Below are 15,110 nucleotides of genomic sequence, written 5' to 3'. Positions count from 1 at the left end.
GTCTGGATTTGCCCCCCACCCCAAGCAAGACAGAGAGCCTTGAGAGGGGCAGATCATTGTCATTTCATAATACCACCCCCTTTCACTCTCCATCAGATCTGCCATACTCTGACAGAAAAACTTGTTGCCATGACGATGGGCTCAGGGGCAAAGATGAAGACTTCTGCTAGTGTCAGCGACATCATTGTGGTAGCCAAGAGGATCAGTCCCAGGTAAGAAAGAAATTGGTCAGGTGTGTGTGTGTGTGTGTGTGTGTGTGTGTGTGTGTGTGTGTGTGTGTGTGTGTGTGTGTCCTGTGTGGATAGGAGGGTCTGGGGGTGGAAGGGGATGGGGAGAGGGATACATCCAACTCAGTTATTCATACTCATGGATAGGTGTATTGGCAAGGATGATACCCTTGTTCCTTTTCCCTGTCCCCCCAAATAAAGATCAATAACAACAATAGATTACCCACAATCCTTGATGTTGCCTTTATGAATGTACCCCGTGGTACAGTAGGAAGAACATTACACTTTAAGTCTTGCTTCAGTGGCAACAAGGCAGTACAGTAGATGGAGCCTTGAACTTTGGAGTCAGGAAGTTCTGACTCAGGTACTTACTAGCTAGGTGACCCTAGGCAAGTCGTGTCTTTGACTCAGTTTCCTTATCTGTAAAATAGGATAATAATAGCATGAATTTCTAAGGTTGTTGTGGGCAATCAAGCAAGATAATATTTGTAGGGTATTTTGCAAATCTTCAGAGGCTATGTAAATGTTTATTATTATTTTAATGTATTTATTATATTAAATTATAATACATTACATATTGTATTAAATATACTATATTATATAACATGGTGTATTGTGATATATATTATACACAATATTATGCCTGTAATATACAATGTACAATGTACAAATTATATGTATATGCATATTTATGAATATACACATTTTTATACAGATTGATATATACACATGTATATATCATATACATGTATGTATATATTACAGACATATATAATATTAAATGATAATTATGATAATTCTGACACCATATATTAGATATGTGATCTTGGTGGGTTACTTAACTTCTCTGAAATGAAATTAAAAACATTTGAATGGGTTATATGATAGGAATGGTATGAGGAAGGTGCTTTGCAAACCTTAAAATTCTTATATGATTTTATATGATTTTAAGACTTTGCCCCTCTCCCCCTAAAAAAAAGAGTAGATCTTTCTTTATGAAATCCATCTTCAGCTAAATCAGTTGATCTTTCCTAACTACTTGCCACCACCTTATAGGCAGTTTCAGGGAGAAAAGCTCTCTGCCATTGTTGTGGCTGATTGACAGATGCCAATTTGTGCTTAAAGGTTTTCCATAATGGACATTACACTGAGGTGAGTAGAAAAATGGACTTGGATTCAAGCAGACATGAATTCTAATTCTGCCTTTCCCACTTAGTACCTGTGTGACCTTAGCCAAGTCATTCAACCTTTCTGACCCTCAGTTTCCTCATTTCTACAATGGGGCAGTAATACTTGTGACAGGTATCTCACAGGGTTGTTGTGAGACTCCAGTGAGGTAGATTATCTCATATTACATACATGATCTCATGTGATATCCATAGCAACCCTGTGATATACATTCTATTATCCCCATTATACGGATGAGGAAATTGAGGAACTCAAAAGTAAGTTCCTCTTTTACTACTTGTATGATCTTGGTCTGGACCCTTTCTGATCCCCAGTTTCATCCTCTGTGAAATAGGGGTCACTGGGTGGGAAGGTGTTGAATTAGATCAGGTTAAAAATTTGAGGTTCACAGACTTCCCAGGGATCTGTGGGTAGATTTTAAGGGATCCTTGAACTTAAATGGGAAAAAAATTACGTCTCCATTTTTACAAACCCTTAACTGAAATTTAGCCTCTCCTTCAATTATGAATTAAAAAAATCCCCACCCATCATGTCAAGAATGGATGTATAGATTCCACCAAAGTGATTGACAAGAGTCCATCACAAAAAAGATGAAGCTCTCCTGGACTAGGGGTTCTTGAAGGTCTCTTCCAGCTCTAAACTTCAGGGTCCCAAGTGGTTATACACCTCTCCCTCCCCTTTCCTCTCTGATATATCCCATACTGGCTCCCCTTTGCTCTTCTCTGTCCCTGGCTTTCAAGGAGATGAAAACGAATGGGTGGCACAGTGTTCAACACCAGATACCAATATGTGAGACATATTCCCTAGCTCTACACTGGTTAACCTGTGGGGTGACTTGACTTCCCTGGGTCTCAGTTTCTTCACCAGTCCACTGATCAAATTCAATTGATTCACTTCTGGGTTCTCTTCTAGCTCTGAATCTATGATCTCTGCTGACTGCTTTAAGCACTATCCAGAGTTGGAAGGTTATCTAGTCTAGTCCTTTCATTTTTCATTTTAGTAAACTGAGGCTCAGAGAGGCTGAATGATTTATCCAAGTGGCAGATATGGGATTTGAATGGAGATTCTCTTAGAACTTTCCACCATACTATGTCAACTCTCTGCTGTTTATTGCCTCAGTCAGGATGGGGAAGGACTGTAGTCCCAATGGAACAGGATTTGCATATACTAGGCACCTGTTTAATCTTAGTTACCAGCAATGCCTTTTATTTGCACCTGATATTTTGATGAAAAATGAAACCAGCTTCTTGTGATGTCTGGAAGTCTAGGGTGTCACTGCCACCTAGTGGTCACCTTGTGAATGTGCTTGAGCCATGAAATGCCTTTTCCTGTTCTGTTTTGGTGGTGGTGTCCTTTCCAATCTTTTTAGACCTTACTCCCCAATATGTAGTCTTTGATACAGTAATACGGGACTCCTGGCTGTTCTATGAACAAACTCTCCATCTCTCAGCTCTGGGCATTTTCTCTGCCTGTTCCCATGCCTGGAATGCTCTCCGTCCTCTGCTGACTACTGACCTCTCTGGCTTCCTTTAAGTCCCAATGTAAATCTCACCTCCTACAGGAACCTTCCCCAACCCCTCTTAATCGCAGTGCCTTGCATCTGTTAGCTTTTTTTATTTTTGGAGTATACGTCAGGATTTTTTTTTTTTTAATCCAGTACATATTTTTTGGCTACATTTGATTTCTATACTGTTTCTCTCTCTCCCAGTCCATACTGGAGAAGGCCGACATTTGACACAGATACCTATAAATGTGAAACTATACAGTACATAGTTCTCTATATCAGTTCTTTCTCTGGAGGTGGGTAGTGTTTTCCTTCATGGGTCCTTTGTCGTTGATTTGAATCTGTTAATTATTTCCTATGTGTTCTGTCTATAGTTGGCTTTGTATGTATTTTGTATACATTGGTTTGTTTGTTGTCATTAGACTGTAAGCTCATTGAGGGCAGGGATTGTCTTTTGCTTCTTTTTGTATCCTTAGCGCTTAGCACCTTCTAGTACATAGCAAGTTGTTATGTTTGTCCTTTGTTCTCAAAGAGGACCATGACATCAAGATGATGACATGACTTGTAGTTGACTTTGATTTGGGTGAGGGAGAGCTGTGCAAGGTCACCAACCTCACTTTCTTCTCCTGAGCCATCTGGGTTCAACGGCCTAATGTTCATCAGGACGACTGGAGATTGACCCAGGATACAATGGGAGACTCTGGCACTTTCAGGCTAAGGTTATCACATTCGCACTTTGAGTGAGATACACCCATTTAATGAATAGTCTCCTTTAAGTAGTTACTTGAGGGATGGCCCCTTTAACAGAAAAAATCAAACTGAGAGGGGAAGACCCTCAGGTTTCCTGGGTAAAAGAGAAACAATTATTATTTAGTTATTACATTCACTAGATACTTGATAAATGTTTTTTGAATGATAGACTGACTAAATCTGTTACAGAGTTGCCCAGGCACTGAGAAGTTAAATCATCTGCCCAGGCTCACACAACCAGGATGTGTCACGGGGTGACTCCAGTTCGAATCTTTCTGACTCTGACACCATCTCTCTATGCTCTAAAGTTTTCAGCATCTCTGCTCTCTACTTTCTCAGAGGTGGGGAAGCCCTCCCCCCTCCCTGCCAAAGTTCCTGGAAAAGATGCAGAATTCTGTATTCAACATTCTATCTGAGCTCCAGAGATTCATTTAATCTTCTTGACCTTGACAGGTTGGATAATACAGTTGAGAGGCTGTTGAATTTGGTGTCAGGAAGACTGACTAAAGCAAGATTACTAAGTCTCCAAACAGTCAGCAACTTTGTCTGAGACTGGAATACTTAGTCCTGTGGGAGGAATATGAAAGAATTAGCCTGACTGTCTTGGAGGAGCCTGGAGAGGGGAGATGACCATAGAGATGTCAAGTAAGGACCTGGTGACTAAGGAGGGAAGGGAAGAAATGGAGATGTATCAAAGACACTTCTATTTTCTTTTTTGGTTTTGTCCCTAGCTCATGGTTGCAAGCAAGGGTGAGGAACCTGCAGTCTCAAGGCCCTCTAGGTCCTCAAGTGTGACCCTTGGACTGAATCCAAACTTCAGTTTGGCCACATGTGGCCTCCAGGTCACAGGTTCCCCACCCCTGGGTGTAAATCTCCCCCTTATGCCTGCCTAAATGGAGCCTATACCCCAACTCCAAGAGACAAAGTCAACCATGGGATTCCAAGCTGGAAAGAAAGCAATAGTTGATTTGCTCCAACCTTTGTCTTTTCACCCCTGACCCTGGAGACTCAACTTTCTGCAGTCTAGACACTGATCCTTATTTCTTAGTGACACTTCTCAGGGATAGATGATCCACCCCATCCCCACCCCAGCTCTGCTTAAGCAGGCCAGGCAAGTTTCTGTAATAGTAATCTACTGACGGACAATGAAAGGAGCTAATAGTAGCATTTATAAAGTACTTTAAGGTTTGCAAAGCACTTTACAAAATTGTCTCCCTTTCTCCTCACAACAACCCTGGGAAATAACTGCTATTATTGTCCTCATTTTCCAGATGAGGAAAGGAGGCAGACAGAGGTTAAATGACTTGTACAGGGTCATGCAGCTAGTAAATGTCTGGCCATTGTGCACTCAATGCAGTCTCTAAAGCTGAGATGCATCAAAGAATGGATCAATTCTCTGCTGCCTGTGCTAATTTGGACCTAATAATTAACACCAAGAAAATACAGGTGCTCCATCAGCCACCACCATGCCATCCATACATGAAACCATTGATTACAACAAATGGAGAAGTTTTGAATGCTATGGATAAGTTCACTCTCCTTGGTAGTATACTTCCCAGGGATGTACACATTGACGATGAAGTTGATGCTTGCATTGCCAGAGCTAGTTCAGTGTTTGGGAGGCTCTGAAGAAAAATTTGGAAGAGAAGAGATATACTAGACTGACTACCAAACGGAAGGTCTACGGAGCTGTTGTGCTGATCTCATTGTTGTATGCCTATAAAACATGGACAGTCTATCAGTGCCATGCCAGGAAACTGAATTGCTTCCATTTGAACTATCTTAGGAAGATTCTGAGGATCATCTGGCAGGATAAGGTACCAGACACTGAAGTCCCTGCTTGAGCTGAACTGCCAAGTATTCAAACTATGCTTCAGAGAGCACAACTCCGATGGACTGGCCATGTTGTTCAAATGCAAAATGTACGCTTGCCAAAAAGACTATTTTATGGAGAACTTGCATGGGGCAGGCGATCACATGGTGGTCAGAAAAAGGGATACAAGGACACTCTCAAAGTGTCTCTCAAGAACTTTGGATTTGACTGTGCAACATGGGAGACACTGGCACAGGACTGCTCAGCATGGCGTGCCCATATCAGAAAGGGTGCTGTGCTCTATGAGCAAAGCAGAATTGAAACAGCACAAAGTAAATGTAGGAAACACACATTTGGAATATCCACCCCAAATATTCACAAGGACTATCTGTGCCTAACCTGTGGTAGAGCATTCCGAGCTCATATTGGTCTGATCAGCCACAGTTGGACACATTGAAACTTCACTTTATCATGGTGATGTCATTTTGGTCCTCTTTGAGCATGAAGGACAACAACCAAGTGTCTAAGGATGGATTTGAATTCAGGTCTTCCTGACTCTAGGTCCATCTTTTCATTCATTGCACCACTTTGGAATTTAGTGTTAGGTTAGTTGATTGATGAAGATGAGTAATTCTAAGGATACATAATATTCTGGGGGATATCTGTGGTGGATAAAGGTGGGGTTGAGTTAGTGTAGAGCTCAGAGGTGGACTGCTGCTCCCTTGATCTCCTCTCACCCCTTCAAGAAAAGCACAGGAGACAATGCCTTTTCCTGCTTCCATTTATATACTATAGCTCTAGAACTGAAAGGGATTTTAGAGATGATCTAGTCCAATTGCCTTCATTTTACAAATGGGGAAACCGAGGTACACAGAAATAAAGTAACTTGCTCCAGTTCACATAGACCATAAGCATTAGGGTAAGGATGCAAACTGACATCCTCTGACTCCTCTTCACCAATCCCTTTCTCCTTCCTCCTGTTGCTCAATCCCTCATTCCTCATCTTTACTTATTTCTGCTCTTGTCCACTTACTCCAGGGACTGTGTTTATCTTTTTTCAGAGCCAGGCAGGGTGGAGTCAGATTTGAAAGCATACAGAGAAAGCAAGGGACTGACTAGCCTCCCTTCTAATTTTCTCAGAGGACGGTCTCAGTGGGCTGGCTTGAGGGCTTCTTACTCACCAGCTCAACAACTCCTGGAAAACATTTGAATGGAATTCTTCCTCAAATACTTCTTGGAAATTGAACAATAAATCTTTCCTGTTTCCTCTCTGACTAGGCATCGAGGTGACTGTCAGCAGGGCCTGGAGTTAAACTGTGCTCCAAAGTCAGAATGGACAGCATTTATTGAATCCATTTTATTTTATTTTATTTTATTGTTTAAATTTATTCAAGTTTTCAACATTAATTTCCACAAAATTTTGGATTCCAAATTTTCTCCCCATTTCTCCCCTCCCCCCACCCCCAAACACCAAGCATTCTAATTGCCCCTATCACCAATCTGCCCTCTCTTCTAACATCCCTCCCTTCCCTTATCCTCATCTTCTCTTTTGTCCTGTAGGGCAAGATAAATTTCTATATCCCATTACCTGTATTTCTTATTTCCTAGATGCAAGAACACTACTCAACAGTTGTTCCTGAAACTTTGAGTTCCAACTTCTCTTCATCCCTCCCTCCCCACCCATTCCTTTTGGGAAGGCAAGCAATTCAATATAGGCCATATGTCTGTAGTTTTGCAAATGACTTCCATAATAGTTGTGCTGTGTAAGACTAACTATATTTCCCTCCATCCTATCCTGCCCCCCGTTTCTTCTATTCTCTCTTTTGATCCTATCCCTCGCCAAGAGTGCTCCCTCCTCCCACTGCCCTCCCTTCCGTTATCCCTCCCACCCTACTTATTCCCTTCAATCCATTTTATTTTTAAATTGAGTCCATCATCTGAACTCAAAGAACCATCACTGATTTGTATGAGGATTTAACTTGTATTGAAGCCTGGTACAGTGAAAAGAAAAATGCCCATTAAATCAAAGGATGTGGGTCTGAATTCCCCCCTCCACACACACACACACACACACACACCACATTTATTACTTGTGTGATGGCAGGCAAGTCACTTATCCTCTCCTGGAGCCTCAGTTTCCTCAAATGTATAATAGATGTGTGTTGGGACTAAATGAGTTCTCAGGGCCTTGCCAGCTCTAGATTGGCCATCCTTTTTGTTTTTCGATCATGTCCAACTCTTCGTGACCCAATGGAACATAGCACATCAGGCCCCTCTGTGCCTCCATGACACTATCTATCCATCTCATTCTCTGCTATCCTCTTTTCATTTTGCCTTCAAACCTGATGATCCTAGGATTTGATCAGGTGGGGACCTTCTCTCCATTCATGCAGTGTACAGATCTTCTGTGCCTAAAGGTTACTGTGGCCAAAAAACTCCTGACTTTATAGACCAGTGATTTAGAGCTAGAAAGGACTTTAAAATGTGTCCAGACTGCCCCTTCCCTTTATTTTACATTTGAAGAAACTGAGGCTATTCAGATTCATAGGCTCATGTATCTACAGCTTGAAGAGCTGTAGTCTCTAATCTCCTAGTCTCCCCTCTCACTTGCCAAGGATATATAGGAAATAATTGGCAGGGCTGGGATTGTAGGTTTATAGTTGGCAGAGTTCTCAGAGGCCTTTGAGTCTACCTTTTCTTTCCTATACTTTATATTTAAGAAAACTGAGATCCAGAGTGGTGAAATGATTGGACAGAGGTTGTATAGCCATTATATAATGGAACTAGAATTTGAACCCCAAATCTGGTGCTCTTTTCATGGTGCTTCATTCTCTCCAAATGTAACTTTGTTGGACAAGCTCCTGCTGATGAGCCCTCCTCAGCCCTGTTAGGCTGGTTTCTGGATGATAGGCATACAACCCAAGGATCACGGGCCCATACTCAAAGCTCTTTGGCAGAATAGGACCAGAGCTGGTGCAGCTCCAGAGCAGAGGACTAGGGTGGCCTGAGTACTAATGGGGAGGCATCCAGGTAGGACGTCAGTGGGTCAGGTCAAAGTTCAAACCAAAGCAAGACCAGTACGCTAAAATAGTATTTGAACTGAACCTTAGCAGATACTTCTCTTTATAGGAGTAGCCCTTGATCCTGTGGACATGCTTCCAACAAAACCCTCAAAGATATGCCTTAAATTAGTGGTATGATAAAAAGAATGTTGACTTTGGATTCAGAAGACCTGGCTTTTGATTTTTGATTTTTGCTTATATTACCTAGGGTCAGTCATCTTATTTCTCTGGACCTCAGATTCTCCATATGGCCACTGAGGGAGCTAGAGTTGGTGATCTCTAAGGTTTCTCCAAATTCTGTATGTGATTAAGCACTTAATATGTACAAAGTCATAGGAGCACAGATTTACAGCAGAAGGGACTTGGAGGTCATTCAGTAAATGGCAAGTAACAGAGTACCAAGAGCTAAAATATGAGAGAGTGAGGGATTGAGCAATAGGTTATGAATTGGAAAGGTCAGAGGACTCACGTCAAATTCATCTTCTGATGCAAGACCCTTAATTTCCCTGAGTCAAATATCCCCTTGTTTTTATAAATGAAGAAAGCTGAGGCTCAGAGAGGTTGTTTTGCCCAGGGTCACACAGATAATAAGTATCAGAGGTGAGGGACAGCATGACCTTGTGGATAGTTGGAGTGGTGAAGGGAGTTTCCACACTGGGAGCTCTTTCTTTGCTGCTAAAACCCTGAGTCCAGGTCACCTACCCTTCCTACACTCTGCAGAGCAAAAGAAGTACAAGGTAACCCTATGAGACCATAGATGGAGAGCTGGAAGAGATCTTAGATGTCATCTAGTCTAACATTATTTTTATGGATTAGAAAACTGCAGTGACTTGCCCAGAGTCACACAGATAAGAAGGATGAGTGCCAGGACTTGAATCCAGGTCTTTCTGCTGCCAAACTCAATGCTTTTCCCTTTGGATAGGTCTGCCTCAGCAATGTGCTAGGTGCTTGGGAAGGATAGAATGATCATCATCTTAAAAGTGGCTATTTATACTGTGTCATATAAATATGAACTCATTTCATCCTCACAATAACTTGGGATGCAGGTGCTATCATCATCTCATTTTATAGATGGGCCTTCTCTGAAATGACTTTGTGTGTATTTTTAAATAATATATGTATTTGTGTGCATAATGTTACCCACAAGAGCTTGTAAGCATCTTGAGGGCAAGACCTTGTTGGTTTTTCTTTGTAGCTCTCATAGCTTGCCCAGTGTCTGACCCATAGCAGAAACTTGATGGACCCTTGGTGATCGAACTTCAAAGTTAATAAAATATTTACAAAATGTTTTTCTTTTTGCAGAGTGGATGATGTTGTGAGATCAATGTACCCTCCACTGGACCCTAAGCTTCTGGATGCCAGGTGAGGAGCCACATCCTGACTTGGGTCATTCATTTGCCAAAGGTGGAGGGGAGTGAAATAGACTTTCAGGCAATTAGGTAGTGAGTCAGCAGATGAGTCAATTACCCTGTAATGAAGGAGCTGATGGGTCAGTCATATAGTAACCTCTGTTCTTCTTAGGGATCTGGATCCCTCCATGGGACCTAATGAGAACCTAAAGTTCTTAATCTTGAGTTATGAGGGAGCTCCTTCAGGCAATATCCCAGCAACAGGAATGACATCTTGCTACATATCTAGGGTCACTCCAGCTCTACTAGAGCCTGTGGGGCTAGAGCTGGGTTTTGGAATTTGGGGTAGCATTTATTAAGTTTGGGATCTTGCATATTCCAAACCTCTTAGGGGCTAATCAGTCATTTTGCTCTGCCTTAGAGATGAGATAATCCCAATTCTAGAGTCCTTGAAAGTAGACAGAACCAGCCTTAGGTTTTAGATTTCAATGTCGAACAATAGACTTGTGCTAGATCGTATCCTTACCCCTAAACACTTCAATCCTTCATCAGCCCAGGACTTAGCAGAGTGCCTGGCACACAGAAGTCACTTAATAAATGTTTATTGATTGAACTACATTGGTCATTCTACAGACACCAAAGGCTTGCCTCCCTTGGTTCTGACTGTAGTTCAGCTAATAACTGGCATATGATGATAGGATTATAACTTTATGGCTGGGAGGGATCTCAGAGGGCATCAAATCCAACCTCTTCATTTTAGAGATGGGAAAACTGAGTCCCGTGGAGGTTGATTTGCCCAAGGTCACACAGGCAGTAAGTCAAACTCAGATCTGGTAACTCCAAGTTTGGCACTCATTCCACTGTGCCATACTTCTTCCCCTTTTGGATGGGGACTAGAGTTTGACCAGGTCAACATCAAATGGTGGTAGTAACTGTTTCTCCCATGTTTGTCCCTCCTCCATCTCCACCGTTGTTGTTGCTCAGTTGTTTCAGTTGTGCCTAACTCTTCATGACCCCATGTGTGTTTTCTTGGCAGAGATCCTGGAGGGGTTTGCCATTTCCTTCTCCAGCTCATTTTACAGATAAGGAAACTGAGGCAAACAGGGTGAAGAGTCTTGCCTAGAGTCACACAGCTAGGAAGTGTCTGAGGCCAGATTTGAACTCAGGGAGATGAGTTCTTCTGGCTCCAGTCTTGGTACTCTATCCACTTCACTGCCTAGCTGCCCACTATAAGCCCCAAAGCTAGTCATTTCCCCTGTTCTGGTATCCCCGATGCTTCACTTATGGCAGAAACACCACTAGCTAACTCCAGGTTGAGGCATGTAGCATGTGCTTAGCTTGCATCCTTCTGTAACATGTATAAATTGTTTTTCAAACCATTAAATCCTAATTTTGTTCTCCATGAGCTATCATGACCTCTTCAGAGATGTTTTGTCTTCACTTTTTGGTGGCTCTTCAGGATGCAATGCTGGATTCAGAGTCAGAGAACCTGGATTCAAATCCCAGGCTCTGCCCCTTACTCCATGTGGAGAAGCTGAGGGAGGCAGCAAGGTGGTACCATGGATTTGAGTACTGAATTGAAGACAGAAAGACCCGCATTCAAATTCTTCCTTAGACATTTACTAATCATGTGACCCTGGATCAGTCACTTCATCTCTGTCTACCTCAGTTTCCTCATCTATAAAATGAGGATAATAATAGCACTTACCTCCCGGGGTTATTGTAAGGACTCAATTAAGTCAGCATACGTAAAATACTTTGTAAACCTTAAGGCTTAGTATAAATGTTAGCTACCCTTAACCACAGCATCAACAGTAATCTTACCTAATCCTGCTGGTTTTTTTCAGGACAACTGCCCTCCTTCTTTCTGTCAGTCACCTGGTGCTGGTGACCAGAAATGCCTGCCACCTGACAGGTGGTCTGGATTGGATCGACCAGTCACTCTCAGCAGCTGAGGAGCACATGGAAGTCCTCCGGGAGGCGGCTTTGGCCTCTGAGCCAGAGAGGGGCCTCCCGGGTGCTGAGGGCTTCCTACAAGAGCAGTCAGCTATCTAGCTGTGGCTGGCTAGCCACGAGGGATCAGACCTCTGGCACTTCGATGAATCTTCAGTCTTTTTTTTCTGTAGGATTAGTTGGCTTGCTCAGCTCTCAAGCAAAGCTATTTTGTGCATAGATGAGTAGGGCTTCATGACCCACTGGCATCTCAGTTACAGTGACCCTTGGTGACCAGTGCCAACATGTCAGAGCTTACAGTGTCTGACATTGGCTGTCACTTTTATGGCTTGAGCACTCTAGAACTGATCATTTCCTCTTAGACCCATGCCTACACATTGCATGCACTGCTACTATCTGGATTGTCATATCTTGGCAATGGCCTGGTGGTCTGCACAATTAGGTTTTTTCTAGGTCTAGTTAACTGAGTTACATTACTTATATAATCCTGGAAATAGGAAAGGAGGGCCCCTTTCTGTCCAGAGATGTTTGGCAAATAACAAAAGAGTAAGCCGGTAGAAGGGATGTGGGTGGGTACTTCTCAGTCATGAGACTTAGAGGACTCAGAATTGAAACTTGGACCTTGAGGTCTCAGGGACATATAATGGAGAATCAGTCATGGAAAAGTGGCTATAGAGCTGACTTTGGAGCTAAGAACAACTGGGTTCACATCCTACCTCTGACATGTCAGGTGGCGTTACTCTGGGCAAGTCACTTAACATCTCAATGCCCCCAATAACTCTCTAAGACTAGAAATTCCAACCTGCTTTGGGAGAGGAAATTTCCTCACAGGGAGTTCCCTATACCAGTGAAAGAAGGAAGGGAAGAAACATTCATTAAGAACCTACTACATGCCAATAACTCTGCTAAGTACTATAGCAATGAAATCATAGGTTCTATGAAAAAGCCTTATTCAAAACCACTAAAACAAACAATTTATCAAGATAGGCAAGCCATTTATAGTCAAGGGCATAACCTATCTTTGCCTGCTCTGTTCAAATGTTAGGAGAGGAATCTGTTCTCCCCAGACACCCTGAGGACATATCCTAAAGTTGAGTTTCTGAATACCTTGTCCCTGCTCAGAAATCTAGGTGAAGGTATTAAGGGCAGAGTCACATGATCTCTCTGGCCCTCAGTTCCCCTCCCTATAATATGAAAGGAATTGGATTAGATAGATGCCTCTAAGGAAACTTTTAGTTCAAAATCTATTATCCTGTAAGCCACTTAGCCTTCCTGTGCCTCAGTTTCTTTCTCTTTAAATTGAAAGGGCTAGATCAGGTAGCCTGTGAGGTCCTTTCCAGTTTTAAATTTAGGAGATACTGTTCTAAGGAGATTGACACAATTCAGGAACATTTGGGAGCCCTTCTCTTTTCTGAGATCTGTCTAACAAACGACAAAAGATCAGTTGGTATAAGGGGTGTGGGTGGGTACTCCTCAGTCACTGAGCCTTAAGGGACTCAGAACTGAAACTAGAAGACTTTAATGTCTCAATATGTATTGCCATTTTATGGGAGAGTCCATATTCCCAGGTCTGCTTAGAGCCTGTTTTCTGCCCTTGAGGGGAATAAAAGGCATTTCCTTAGCTCCCCACTCACTGACTGGGGCATAGAACTGGTTCTGTATCAGACTCTACTATTTATTACACAGAAGATGGAATCTCTCTCCTTAACGTCTTGGCCCTAGGCTGAGTTGTTAAAACTTAGAACTGGTTCTGGGAGTTAAAGATAATTTTGGTGCCTTTTCCAATGCACCCAAAGGCCATAGTGTCCTGGTACTCCAGTCGGGAAGCCACGTTTTTAGGTGATGGGAACTTGCAGACTGGTCCATTGTTGAGGCTGGGGGAGGCCTTTACTGGAGGAGAGGGAAGGAGAGAGGGAGGGTCTCTTATGGTCATCCATGTAATACAAACTAACAAGTTACTCAAATTCCTATTGGGGAGCTAGGGGTCAGGGAAGGAAGGTTGGATTTCAGTATACACAGAGCCAAAGGGTGCCTGCCAAGCTCAGATGAGATCCTTATTGGTTTGAGTTCCTAAGATCTCCACTTCAGATACACTGATTTCTGGCTTTCTGAAGCTCAGGATGAGTAGGATCAACTTGTGGTGATAAGGCTGTTCAGGCCTGGGAAAATGGTAATGCTTAACTGGATGTTGGCTCCTTTCTATTACTTCTCAATTTGATACTTAGATTGATTTTATTCTGTTTGGGCCCCCTGTCAAAATGGAGTCTTGGGAAAATGTCCCAAACTCACTTTAGCTACAGTGTAAATAATTGCTATCAGATGATTCCAAGGACATCTCATTTTCATTTTAAAAGAGGTCAGATCCTTAAACTAAGAAAAATGAAAGTCTGGCATGAAATTTCAGTGTATAGCCAGTTAATGGAAGAACTTGGCCAGGGTAAGGGGGCTTTTTAGTGGCCTGGAAACCACACTGTCTCCCACAAGCATTACACCTGGGACATCCATATAAAAGACCCTGAATGCCAACACAACCAAACCCATATTGACTCACAACTGCAAGGGCCTTTATTTCTCCAGATACATTGAACCAAACTTACCAGAAGTTGTTCATGTGTACTCCTTGCTACTGAGTAGTTTTGCTTTTATTTTATATGTTGAACAAGTAGAAATCACGCAATAAAATGGATGCTCATGACTGACAGATGAGAACTAAGATGTGTTGACTTTTCTATTCAGATCCCCTTGGGACCTGGAGTCAGGAGATGCCATCCTTCAGCAGAGATGCATTCACCTGCAAGCTAACCAACTTCCTGGAGGCAACTTCCCTTCTTGGGACAGTCCTTGTCTGCCAATTCAAGGAAGTGGAGGGAAAGGTTTTATGCTGGGTTGCGAACACCACAGCTATCCACTAAGACAGCTGGGCTGTAGTCTCAGTCCTGCCACTAACCTGCTGTTTGACCTTGTGAGGAGCATTTTATTTTCTGAGGCTTCATTTTCTTTATCTATAAAATGAAAAGTCTGAACTAGAAAGTCACCAACATTATTTTCAGGTCTAACTTTTTTTTTTTTTTGGTTTGTTTGTTGGGTGATGTACTAGAGTCAGAGAACCTGAATTCATATCTTACTCCTGGAACTTTTTACCTATGTAACAAGATTGGGCACATCACTTAACATCTCTGAACCTCAGCTTCCTCATCTGTAAAATGAGAAAGTTGAACTTAATGCTCCCCAAAAGCCTCTTCCAACCTGAATCTATGAGGCTAT

The 15,110-nt window shown here is 42.4% G+C and overlaps 1 protein-coding gene across 5 annotated transcripts in view; it reads left to right on the top strand.

The window, feature by feature from the left end:
- The window catches only part of TMEM98 (transmembrane protein 98), a 31,043-nt gene extending 16,488 nt beyond the window's left edge, over positions 1-14,555 (top strand). For all 5 annotated transcript variants that reach the window (XM_072644955.1, XM_072644952.1, XM_072644953.1 and 2 more), the window contains 3 exons: positions 97-212; positions 9,847-9,906; positions 11,741-14,555. In XM_072644955.1, the coding sequence (XP_072501056.1) occupies positions 97-212; positions 9,847-9,906; positions 11,741-11,948 (384 nt within the window). In that variant the 3' untranslated portion in view covers positions 11,949-14,555. The remainder of the gene's footprint in view (positions 1-96; positions 213-9,846; positions 9,907-11,740) is intronic.
- Positions 14,556-15,110: the final 555 nt, after the last annotated feature.

This window comes from Notamacropus eugenii, chromosome 2 (genome assembly GCF_028372415.1).
Source record: "Notamacropus eugenii isolate mMacEug1 chromosome 2, mMacEug1.pri_v2, whole genome shotgun sequence".
Lineage (NCBI taxonomy): Eukaryota > Metazoa > Chordata > Mammalia > Diprotodontia > Macropodidae > Notamacropus > Notamacropus eugenii.
This window is presented reverse-complemented; position numbering and strand designations above follow the sequence as displayed.